We start from the raw sequence: 13,081 nt of genomic DNA on the forward strand, positions 1-13,081 counted from the left end.
ATCTTGCTAGGGTAATATAGTACAACCATAAGTAAAACACATATAAAGAAAGATTGAAACTAAATTTACAATACTATTTTGTACTGAAATAAAGGAAATATTGGAGAGGACAAGAAAAACAGAGCGATTGTACCAGAGGAAATCAATAATTATAATAATTCAGGTCGTCATGTATTCAAACAAAAAACCTTACCTATTTGCGGACCACAATTATGTTATATCTGGGTATGAGTTTCCAAAAAAGTTTTCAGATGTTCTATTTCAAAGAAAACATAATTAACATTATTATAGATTATCGCGCATTTGCAGGGATAACGTCAATTAAACTTCGCTCCGAGTTTTATAACATCTGATCTTAACTCAAGAAAATGTTTTTGCTTTATTTGTGTAGATCTAGTCAGATCTGGGTAGATCCAGACCTTATGGCCATAAAATAACGACTGCCTATAGTGAAAAAACATTCTCAGTATATTATTGCGTTTGGATGTGAATGCGAATGTCACCAATAGTGGTCTTCTCTGAGCAATATCTGTCTCAATGGAAGATTCAAGGATTGCAGAAATATCGAACGAAGGTAGCTGAATTGACAGATCCCTCTCTCCTTGTTCTCTTACAGTTTCTTTTGAAGCTTGTGGGAGATAGTAAATCTTTGTAATTATAGGAAATGCTGATTCTGGAATAGTCAGTACTTTTAACATATAACTTTTAAAGAGTTCAAGTGGAGAGATCATTCTAATTTGTGGAAAATGTAACCCTCTTAAATTGCAAATCCTTGAAGCATTCTTGAGGCTTTCCAATCTCCTGTTAACTATCATTTCCGATTTTATGAAATTCTGGGTTGTTTTTTCAGATTCAACAAGTCTTTTGTCAATATCCTCTATTTTTTGATTATATGAAGACAGCAATGTGGTAGTAATCATAACTTGATTTTTAGTATCCATAGTAATTTGTGAAAGTGTAGCTAGAGAGGACTCAATGGATTTTAATGCCTCACAAATGCCTTCCATAGTTTAAAGTGAAATCATATATTTTTGCAAATCAGTCTCCACAACATTTGGAATCTCTACCCCCATGCTCATAGTTGTGCCCGTTCCCCTACCTTGCTGCGATGTTCCAGCGGTAACCAGCCCTAAATCCACGCGAGGATTTTGATCACTTTCGGGTTCTTTTCCTTTTCCCGTGTCTGTGGGCTTCCAAGGCCCCTTCTTTTCTCCCGGGGTCTCTCAATGTTGCAGCGCTTCTAAATCCCCCTGAACTTCCGTAGGGTATAGCGCTGCCGCCTCCACGGACCTTAGCGGTATCTGGCCTGGGGGAACGGGTCTGTCTGGCGTGCAGGGTCTTAAGGTTGTATCTAGGGTCATAAGGGTAGACTCCTGCTTCTCGGGTCCATCTTCAGCTACCGCACTTCCCGGCGTCTGGTTAATGTCCGCGGTGAAAAAGCCCTCTATGCGTGACTGAAGATGATAGCTTGAGGGTGAACTTGTCGTTACCCCTCCAAACTTCGCCTTGCGCTTTGTGTGGGGCATAATAAATGCAACAAGGTAAGTAAAATAGGAAAGCGCCGCAGGAGGTTTTCCACAGCGTCTTTACATGGCGGCCATCTTGAGCCCTCTCCCCTCTTCGGAATGATCAAACTCTTGATAAGGTGTGGGGAATTTCTGAGTTTAATTAAAAGGCTGATTTAAAAACTTTTTTTTTTAAAGTGTGAAAATGACACCTGCCTATAAATTAAAGAAAGAGCTAGGGGTGGGTGGGAGAAGGGTGGGAAGGTTGGGAAATACAAATACACAAAATTTTCTTTGTTGCCTGCCTTTCTGACTACCTGCTGCTGCTCCTCTCTTTCAGGTCGATACAGTACGCATGTACTGTATCGGCCGATTGGACGCACATTTTCGACGCGCTAGCTTTACCCCTTATTCAGTAAGGGGTAATAGCGCATCGAAAATACGCGTCCAACCCCCCCCCCCCCCCGAACCTAATAGTGCCCGCAACATGCAAATGCATGTTGATGGCCCTATTAGGTATTCCCGCGTGATTCAAAAAAAAAAATGTGCAGGCAAGCCGCACATTTTACTTTCAGAAATTATTGCCTACCCAAAGGTAGGCGTTAATTTCTCTGGGCACCGGGAAAGTGCACAGAAAAGCAGTAAAAACTGCTTTTCTGTGTCAAACCTGCGGACAGCTGCCGCTCCTGTCCAAAAAGAGGCGCTAGGGACGCGCTAGTGTCCCTAGCGCCTCTTTTTGCCGCGGGCCTTCATTTGAATACAGAATCGCGTGCACAGATTTTTACTGTATCGGCCCGTATGGCAGGGAGGGCCTGCCAGTGCTGCTTCTGCTTAACACAGTCAGGTGGGCCAAGCTGATGGTGAAATGTCGCAATCTTGGAGTTCTTTTTTCCACCTGCAGGGCCCATACCTATTGCTCCTTTCACCTGTGACTATTGGGTGGTTTCCTTCCAGGCCCCGTGGGCCTACACAACACCCTTCCTTTTCCAGCTCCTGCAGGCAGGAAGAAGGCAGCCCAATTGCCATGGTCCTGTGCTGCCACCAGTATCGGGAGTGCTGCTTCAAAATTTTGAAAAGGGCCAGTGGAAGCAGTAGGCTGCTGCCGCCCCCATACCAAGTTCGCCTAGCATTTCCACCGGCTCTGCCTCTTGGTCTGGATTGGCACAGGGATACAGAACCTGTCACCTCTAGGTCTGAATGGTTCTGGAGATTAGCACACAGATATAGAGACGGTCACTTTAAGGTCTGGATGATACAAATGGAGGGAATGCAGATTGCCAAAAGACAATTCAAACAAGCTTATTTGACTACTGGTAGCTTAAAATTTGGTAACAGTAATCAAATAGCTTTGTTTTAATTGTTGATCTATATATGAGAAAGAGCGACCCATACACACACATGCAGCTTAGGGGTAATTTTTAAAGTTACCTGGCGGTTCCATGCATAAAATAGGCATATATGCATGTAGGTAGCGTATAAACACATATATGTTATTTTTGAAACATTGCGAGTATGTGCATACTTGTTATGTCACACATAAATGGGAGAAAAAGGGGCACTTTAAGGGTGTTTCAGGGTGGAGGTTCCGAAGTACGTGCACAAGTTACTATTTTCTAAGTGGTAAATGTGCTTACTGAATCTGCTGTTTCATATACTTTTACGCCTGGAAGTGAAATTGCACTTGCCTTTTGTCTGCAGTTTTTGGGTGGAAGATCTGGGTTAAGTGGAGGGGGGTCAGAGTGAACTGGTGGAGGTCTGAATAAACAGGTGGATGTGTCAGCAAACTGATTGCAAGTACTCGCACAAGTATTTTGATAAGTGGAGTAAGCGCAATGTTTATAAAATACTTGCCTCCACAAATAACTCAGCATTATTAAGCGCATGCTACAGTTATTATGTGCATAAAATATATGCACGTAATTTTATAAAATGGGTTGAGATAGTATGCATTTTCCTGTATTACAAATAATTGTGCGTACTGAAACATATACACATATTTTTGGGGCAGAAATATGCTGAAATTTATAATTATGCGGCTCCTGTGATATAGTTTATTAAATACTAGCATAAATCTCTGCAGGCCCACTTACACACATATTAGGTGATTTATGGAGACTATTAAAAACTGGGCTCTTAATACACACACACACACACACACACACATATATATATATATCAATCTATCTATATGAAACATGTATTTAAATATTTGTTTAGCTTCACAGACATATAAGCCACAGGAAATCTGGGGCTGATATGACATCACAGAACCTGTGAGCAGCAGTGAATTATGGGAATATGATACCATGAAATTCAAAATAAGAGCTTGCTAAGGCCTAAAACAGCATAGTCCAGGCTTACAAAATTATAAAACTATATAAAAATAAACCTTCCAGCAGATGAATTAAAAAAAAAAGTAAGCTTCAGAAAGGGAAACTTTGTCAGGCGACCTTTGTAAATGTACAAAATTCAGTACAAGGGTTTTGGTTCCCTGTAATTTTAGAAATGTTAAGTGGTTAGAACTGTCTCTGTCGGCAGCACACTCTATAACGTAATGTCTCAGCACCAAGAGCCCTTTCCTCCATCCTTCTGCCCTCGGTGACTAACCCCTTAGTCCTGAACATGGAAGAGATCCAGGCTAGCTCATAATAAAGCCCTTTAATATGGCTACAGATGACTCCATACCATTTCGGTCAAGCTGAGGCATGTCTGGCTTTTCCCTGTTAAATGAAAGGAGATATAGCCCTGCTTTTCTTAGAGAATCAGGACTACATCTCCATACATGCAATGGGGCAAAACCAGGAGTGGCTCAGCTTCATCTAGTTGACATGGAATTATGAAAACACTAACCTTTTGATATATTTGGAGAGTGTGATCAGATGCTTCTTCCAGCTCCTTTTTTCCAGTGAGGTCAGTTTCCAAAACACAATGCCCTCTTCACTAATCCAACCACCCAGCTGACTCCATAAGACTTCACTGGTTTTCCCTGTCAATCCTGCTCTTTCCTGGGTGTGTGTAATCCTGTACAATCTTTGAGTATCTATAAACACACTACCCATTGTGAATTATGTGGTACTAAGTCACACCCTTGATGGGTTGTGAAGGATGGCCAAAATTACTTTTAAACTATCACAGGCGTAGAGGTCATTCCAACACAAGCCACATTCTCTGCCATTCAGAAAACCAAAATGCCAAAGGCAACAATGAAAAAAATTCAAACCTCCTCTCGGCTTTTTTTTTTTTTTTTGCTGTGTGTTGACTTATTTCAGGCTCAGAATCTCTGAAGCAGCAGATCCATAGCAGAGAGACTTTCTGCTTTGGAGTCCTTTGGCCTGGTGGGTGGACGGCGTCATATACACCATACGGAAGCTCTTTAAAACACAGATAAGTTGTGGCTAGAGCTTGCTTAACCATAAGGCACACTGAGTGATTGCCTAGGGCATAAGCTTCTCAGGGCTGGCAAAGAGCAGATGCAGTGAGAACAAAATAACAGGTCCAGACAAACTCACGGAGTCCCCAGTGCTTTTAATCACTTTGTCTTCACATCTTTGATGTGCACAGATAAACAGTCATACCAAATACTGCTTTTCAAATGGGTTTATTTTGATAAGTTAGGCTTTATGCATTTTTTAAGTGGTTTAACTCACTTAATGTGTACACCTCTGACATGATCTGAATGAACCTTCAGCTTTGTTCCCAAGGTGTAGCCTGTGGTACAAGGGGAGGGAGGGAACTGAAGCAGTCATGTTGGTCAGTCTGTCACAATGGTGTATCTGTATTTGGCCACCAGATGGTGCCTGGAACAGTGGAAAGCAGACATAGACACACACAAATAGGTGCACAGGCTCACACACACACACACACATGCTGGCTCATACATTCATATGCATGCATATACACACACTCACAGGCAGAGACATACAAGAAGAGACACATGCACATAGGCAGACACATACACAAGCACACACACATACACACACACTCAGGCAGACATACACAGAGACACAGGTCCTTCCCCCACACACAGACACAGGCCTGCATACGCAGGCAGGTACAGGCATACATTACAAGCAGGATCAGGCACACAGGCACAGACCCCACACTCACAGGCACACACACACAGGTGCACACACAAAGGCAGTTATAGCCCAGGAGGTCAATTTTCAGCCGCTGTGCGGCTCAAGCTAGTTAGCCAGATAAACATAAGAACATGCCATATTGGGTCAGACCAAGGGTCCATCAAGCCCAGCATCCTGTTTCCAACAGTGGCCAATTCAGGCCATAAGAACCTGGCAAGTACCCAAAAACTAAGGGGCAGATTTTCAAAGGGGTACGCGCGTAACCCCCGAAAAGCTGCCCCTTCCACCCACTGCGCATGCCGAGCCTACGCGCAAGCCCCGGGACGTGCATAAGTCCCGGGGCTTTCCTGGGGGGGGCATGTAGGGGTGTGTGTCATCGGGGGTGGGGCCGTGGGCGTGGTTCCGGCCTAGGGGCATTCCGGGGCGTGGACGCGGCCTCCGGACCAGCCCCCGGACCGGAACATGGCACGCCGGCGCACGCAAGTTACGCCTGCCTTGGAAAGGGAAGGTGGGGGGCCCTGGAAAGAAAGTTCCCTCCGAGGCCGCTCCGAAATCGGAGCGGCCTCGGAGGGAATGGAGGCAGGCTGCGCGGCTGGGCGCGTGCAGGCTGCTGATTTTGCGCAGCCTTGCGTGCGCCAACCCCGGATTTTAAAAGATATGTGCGGCTACGCGTGTATCTTTTAAAATCCGGCGTACTTTTTAAAAATCTGCCCCTAAATGTATCCCATGCTACTGATGCTAGTAATAGCAGTGGCTATTTTCTAAGTCAACTTGATTAATAATTGGTTAACTAGCAGGGTACATTCAATGGTGCAGTTGTGCCACTGAATATACCAGGCTATCTTAAAGTTAGCTGGGTACATTTATCTGGCTAACTTTAGGACAGGTCAGCAGCATAACTAGAGTTAGCCGGCTATATTATTTGTCTGACTTTGAATATTGGAGATAATTTTCACTAGTTATAGATACAGTATATAATCATAAAAATGCCTCTCCCTCCAGCTATTCTTCCTGATTCTTGCCACCCTTCACCACCCTCCTCCTCTCAATCCTTGTCTATATCCCTCCCTCCCACCCTTCCCCCATCCTGCATCTCTGCGGACCCTTACCTCTGTCTTTTCCACCCTTCCCCTCATACCTTGTCTCCTTCCTTGCAGCTTTCTAAACCTCCTGTGGCTTGACTCCTTGCCCTGGAAATTGACAGTGGGGCTGCAGCTGGTACTTGCACTGGCCATGTCAGTCCTAGCTTATGCCATCCTTGCCTCACTTGCTGTGGCATGCAAGGCCCTTTTTAACTCCGGGCAGCTCTGTGGACAGGCTTGCATCACTGTTGCATTGCCTCTATTTATTGGCTGCCTGAGAGTGGGCTGCAAAAGTGGACTCTTGAAACGCCCTATCCCCCTGCGTGAGACCACCTCCTGACCCCATCCTGCACAACCCAGAGCAAACCTATGAACAGGGTGGAAGAAGTGCATGGGATCTGAAATGGACATGAGTTCATGGGCTGGACAGCAAGCACTCATGGGCCAGAGGAAAGGTGCAAAGTTGCTGGATCTGGCCCGCAGACCATAGTTTGTCCACCTCTGACCTAACATTCACTTTCTGTGTACGGATCTGTAGTAGTCAAGCTTGTTCTGTCGTCCTAATAGGAACTGTAGTACATATGCGCCGAGTGTGGCTTTTTTTTTTTTTTTTGTAGGGTTTTGCGTCACTTTACAGAATGCCTGATAGTGAGATAAGATGGTCCCTTTCAGACTTTATGGGACAGTTGACAACACACAATATTCAGTAACTTGAAACATCAAATATTCATCACTTCCTCATCAAAACAGAAATACAATTTTCTCCCTTCCCCCTTTCCCTTCCCACTTCTATTCTCGTCCAACCCTCATTACCAACACAAAAACAAACAGCAATTAATAAAATATGAAAGCAAGGCCAAGGCACATTTTGGATCTTATGTGCCCAGGCTATGAACCAAGACTAATAAGCCTAAAAAAAACCAACCGACTTTTAATTCCAAAGCCATATATCAACCACCTTTGAGACTTTAACTGTTTTCCCACATTCTTCTCAATGCTTATTTGTCTTCTCTGTCTGTCTTGATAGATTGTAAGCTCCGTTGGGCAGAGGCTGTCGTGTGTGTTCAGCACTGCATACACCTTGTAGTGCTACTGTTTAATAATATTCTAGTACCGGTGTTCTAGAGTCTGACGTAATATTAGTTGTGTTGCCTTTTCATGGGTAGGGTTATTGCTGGTTGAGTTCGGGGAGGTAATGCTGTTTTGGTATGGCCGATTTACTCTATAGGTTCTCAGTGGCAATGTTGCAGAGTCTTGCGTTGCTTCAAAAAGTGCTTGGCGGCATTGGAGGGAGTTTGTGCCTTTGTGACTGGAGCAACAATATAATTTGACTTTTCATTTTTATGACGAGTAGTAAGAGGAAAACATCCATGTTAATTCCGGCCAGTCATTTCAGAGGTTACTTTCAGCTAGTTCAGTATGGATTTCTTATAGAGGTCGATTCAGCGAACATTTTCTGGGTACCCTTACCTGGGTATTGAGCAGCGTTTAGTTGAATAAGTCTGCCGCTGAATATATCCAGCTAAAGTCACCTGGCTGAGCTTCCCTGGTAACTTCACCTGGACATCTAGCCAGATTTCCCTTGCTATGATTATCTAGCTAGTGCTAATTATGGGTGGTAAACCAGATACATTTCAGCAGTGCCTCCAGAACACCCTGGCTATATTTTAGCTGAGCAATGACTGACTTGGGTAAAGTTTTGCTGGTGAGAAGGGCAGGAAATTTAAACCTTAGAGTCTGTCTGGATAACTTGAAAGTTACTCAAATCAACCTCTGTAAATAAATATATATATTTCTTGATATTTTTTTTTGGCAGTTTACCACCAAAAATCACAGATGACACATTCATCAGACACTGTTGCATAATTTCTGAAAGACATTTGTGTTATGTATAAAATACATTTAGTGTACATCTAGATGTAATGACCCACTGGGGGTTCCTTTTCAGTATTGCCTTTAGTTTAACTCTTTCAGCTAGGAACAAAGAGGTGGAAAGTGGGGGGGGAGCCACTCAGTACACCCTCTCTGTTTGAGGGAGCTGGGATGGCCGTCCCCCTGGTAGGAAAGACAAGCAGCTTATACGCGTACCCCTTTGAAAATCTGCCCCTATATGTGTGCACCTTGTGCAAAGAGCTCCTGTCTCTCAGAGAAAGAGTCCAATCTCTGGAGGCTAGAGTGGCAGACCTAGAGGAGCTGAGACAGCATTTACATACTTAGAACTGGGTGTTACACTATAAATTCACTTTATCCATGTAAGTGGGATTCTGAAAATTGCTGCAGTATATGCCATTGAATTGTTTTACCTGTATTAATTGCACTTAACGTAGGTAAATGGCTTTTGAAAATTGCTACGATAGCATGTTTCATTTGCATGTGTAGCTTTTTTGAAAATTCACCTATATGTGTTGAAAGTCTCATCTCCAGAAGGATATATACTGAATAGAAGCAGGCCAGAGAAGGGCTACCAAAATGCTGCAGACCCTGCACCATGAGCCCTGTGACCTGTGGCTTAAGGACCTCCTTATACTGCATGTATGCTAGAAGAGTAAAGTGACAAGCGGGATGTGACAGTGAAATACTTACAAGAAGCAAATATTTCTCAGCAGACAGAAAGGGGGGCTCTAGAGTTACATTAGGAAGTGTTCCTTCACAGGAGGGATGATGCTTTAAACAGCCTCTCAGCACTGTGACCGGGCAAACATGACAAACACATTCAAGAAAGGATTAGACTAGTTCAAAGAATCAAAGGCTGTAGGGAAGTCACGGAAATGTCAGAGACCAAGTAAGGTCTGCGTATTGCAGTAGATAGGAAAATGGGCAGATCAGATGGGCTTTGCTGCCAGATCCTATGTTTCTATATGATTATGGTTATAAATAGACAGCTCTCCTTTAAATCGGTCAATAGCACAGCATGTTTGTCACCAGTTAATGAGTTATGTTTAATTAACATTGCTTGTCATTGCTGTTAATGAAGGCCCAGTTGTATCCGGTAATGTGGAAGTACCAGGTCTGCTCCCCTTCCCCCCCCCCCCCCCCCCCCAAACTCCCTTTTTAGCTGAGTGTTGACATAGGACAGAGAACGGGAAAAGGGCACCATAAGCATGTTTTCTGGCATAAGAGCTGTGACAAGTTGCCATCCTGGACTTAGGGAACAGAGGCTGCACTTACTTCGACACGCTGGGATATCGCAGTATTTCCAGTACACTCCATCCTCATGCTCTGCGATGTAACACCAAGGACTGACATCACCATCAGGGTTCCTGGGAAGGCAAGAAAACAGCAGAGCATTAGCTTCCGTCTCATCTTTTAACTTCTACAGATGCTCTGAGGACCAATCATTACAGTCTTGGCTGGTCATGGCTAATGGAAGTCTTATCTTCTAAAGTACAGTCTGAGATTAAAAAAAAACACTTACAACAACATGTATATTATATTTGGATGCACTGTTGAGCTGCCAACCAGAAAAAGACACTTGGAGCCCATTGGGTGGGGTTTAGCCTCAGAAAGCCATGAATAAACTGAATTATAATTAGAATATTACAAACCTCACATACCAAAACAGCACTAAAACAGTAATAACTCTACCTATGAAAAGGCAACACTGTGAATATTACACCAGGCCCTAGAATACCAATACACCTCCTATGAGGAAAACAGTACAAGCCAGGCTGCTATAGATCTCTACACAGAAATTGGATACTAGCATTTTGGTCATGCATGCTGAACATTTATTATTTATTTATTTTATTTGGAGTTTCTTATATACCGATAGCCGTTTGCACTTCGTATCGGTTTACATACAACTAATAACTTGTGGGCATAGCCCTTATATCGAACAGTAAAAGTAAAGTGGAAAACAAATATACCGAGATATATGTGAAATTAAAAGCTCTAGGAAACAATATACAAAGGTCTATAAACAAGGTCTACGTAACAAGCTCTATGAAACAATATACAAGGGATATATAAGTATATAATATCGGAGAATGAAAGAGGGTTTCTTAGACAACTATAATAATAAATATATCTTAAAGAGAGCAATTATGAAGAAGGGGACATGATATTAACAAAAAACAATAACCTTAAACTAAAGGTTATCCTGAGAAAGTGTAAAACCAAATACAGAACAAAAGAGCATGAAGAATAATAGAAATGTGTAGACAAAATCAGAAATGTTAACTGCAAAAGCCAGACTTTGTACATTGTGCAACAATGGAAAAACAAATATTACCATTCTCATTAAACAATAACATTAAGAAATACAAAATATCAATCATAATAGAAAAAAACCATACTAATAAAAAGAATGCATTTTTCAAAACAGCGAATGAATAGAATATCTCTGAATTAAATTCATATAAAAATTCCCAGAAAAACACTAAAATATTTCAAAGCAGCAAACATATCAAATAACACCCAATAATTAAAATGAGTAAGGATTAAGAAAAAATCCCCGTTCATGTTCATTCTCATGCTCTCTCATGTCAGACACTTGCTCACGCACTTCCCCACCTCTGGAACTCACAAGGCGCAGCATCCTCCTCCTTCTTCAGCTCATGCAGCTGATGGACTCCTCCTCTTTCCTCCCAGGATTCAGGACGATGCTGCTCCTGCTTTTTTCCTTCTGACTATGCAGGTTGATGCTGCTCTTTCCAGCCCTAGCAGCTATGCCTCCTCCTTCCCTCCTGTGCAGGCCCATGCAACATACCTTCCTCTTCCAGGAAGAACGAGGAGGAGCAATTGCCACAGTCCTACCTCTGCTGCACTGTCCTCTAAACTGTGAAGCTGTGGGCAACTGCCTCGTCCTTCCACTAGCCTTGCACTCTTTTCTACTTACACACACCTCACTAAACCCACAACATTGGTTTCTGATGGAAGGTGAGGTGACCAGCAAAGGGATGTTTTGGGGGACACTTGTTGACACACCAATATTTTGCTGCCTGAGCAAACCACCTCACCCTGCCTAATGAGACAACTGCTTCTGAGGACAATCATGTGGCAGTTTTCATCCACCAGTACCAAGAATCTAAAAAAAGCACTCTAATAACAGGGTATGACATCATCTCCTAATGTGGTGTGTGGATGAACATACCCCATTGTCCAGCCGATGGATTTTCAGTGCGAGGTGCAGCCTGTAAGGAGCATTCTGTCTTCAGTGAGTTAGCCAAGACTGCTGTTTAAATGCTTGTTAGTGAGTGATGCAGGGATCATCTGATCTTGGCCAGCTCCACCTGATCCAGGATGGGGAGTAACCATCAGCCCACCCACAGCTCAGAGGATGGCTCTGGTGAACACTGTGGAGCCAAAAGTAGTACCAGATTGCTAGACCAAGATGCCACCGCTGTGAGTGCCATGCCTCGTGGTAAATCTACTATTTTCTTTCATTCTGAAGGGAAGATGTAAGATCACACTCTGAGGTGCCATGGGAGTGCTGGAGTGCACCATCTGCTACATACTGAAACCAGGGAAGCCTTTTCAGCTGCAGTATTGTGGGTACTTGGGCCTGTTATACAGTGAGGCAAAGCTTGCCAGCATGCTGCCATCACTGATGGTATTGGGCCACTGTATGGTGATAGCTTTGGAGGAGGTCGTAGTCAAGGGATGGCTGTCATCCCCATCAGAAGCTTCTGAAGGAAGTGGTGGCCATGCCAGCAGGACTCCTGCAGACTACTCTGGACCTCCAGTTACACCCGGAGGGAAAGATCTTGCTGTGGCCGTGAGAGAGTCCATTGAAGCCAGGGTTCCCTGCAAGGAGCCCACACAGGAAGGAGAGCAGCTGAAAGCAGATACCAGTGCCCCTCACTAGGGAGACCTGGTTTAGGCTAGTTTTCCCATTGAAGAGCAGGAAATCAAAGTACATCCAGAGTGAGGCAGGCCCATAGAGAGAAGATCACTGTCAGAGGACCGATACCGAGGGTGCCTGTAGGAGTGCCCTGTCATGTGGTCAGGGGAGTTAGGTCGAGGTCGGGGCTGTTCCTCTGATGCCTGGTCATCCATATCCTAGTCATTGGGGGGCACTAATATCAGGACAGTAGTGTGGTCGCAAGATTCCCGCCATTGAAATATGGCCATAAGTGCCCAGATCACCAGGAAGTGGTTCCTGATTGTCATCTCTGAGGTCAATTTGTTTGCTCCTGAACCCACTTCCTACAAAGAGTACTGTGAGCAAGCCATGAGAGGGTGATTAGCCTCATGGTCCTGGGTGTCCTCCCAGGTGGGCAGCAGTTCTCCCAGTACCGGAGTACCAGGATCATTGTTGTCTGCACTGCCAGTCGCTAGTGTGTTGTCACTCCAGTCCTCCATAATATCACGTTGCAGGTTGCGGAGTGATTTATTTGATTAGGCACTACACAAGGATGTTCATGACCAGTCCTGGGTGGTGCCCAGCATTTGAGCCTCCGCAAAAGAGTTAACA

The 13,081-nt window shown here is 43.9% G+C and overlaps 1 protein-coding gene across 1 annotated transcript in view; it reads right to left on the bottom strand.

The window, feature by feature from the left end:
• The window catches only part of KREMEN1 (kringle containing transmembrane protein 1), a 149,143-nt gene that overhangs the window by 44,422 nt on the left and 91,640 nt on the right, over positions 1–13,081 (bottom strand). Inside the window, exon 3 of the mRNA XM_029571545.1 lies at positions 9,835–9,926. Within this exon, the coding sequence (XP_029427405.1) occupies positions 9,835–9,926 (92 nt within the window). The remainder of the gene's footprint in view (positions 1–9,834; positions 9,927–13,081) is intronic.

This window comes from Rhinatrema bivittatum, chromosome 11 (assembly GCF_901001135.1).
Source record: "Rhinatrema bivittatum chromosome 11, aRhiBiv1.1, whole genome shotgun sequence".
Lineage (NCBI taxonomy): Eukaryota > Metazoa > Chordata > Amphibia > Gymnophiona > Rhinatrematidae > Rhinatrema > Rhinatrema bivittatum.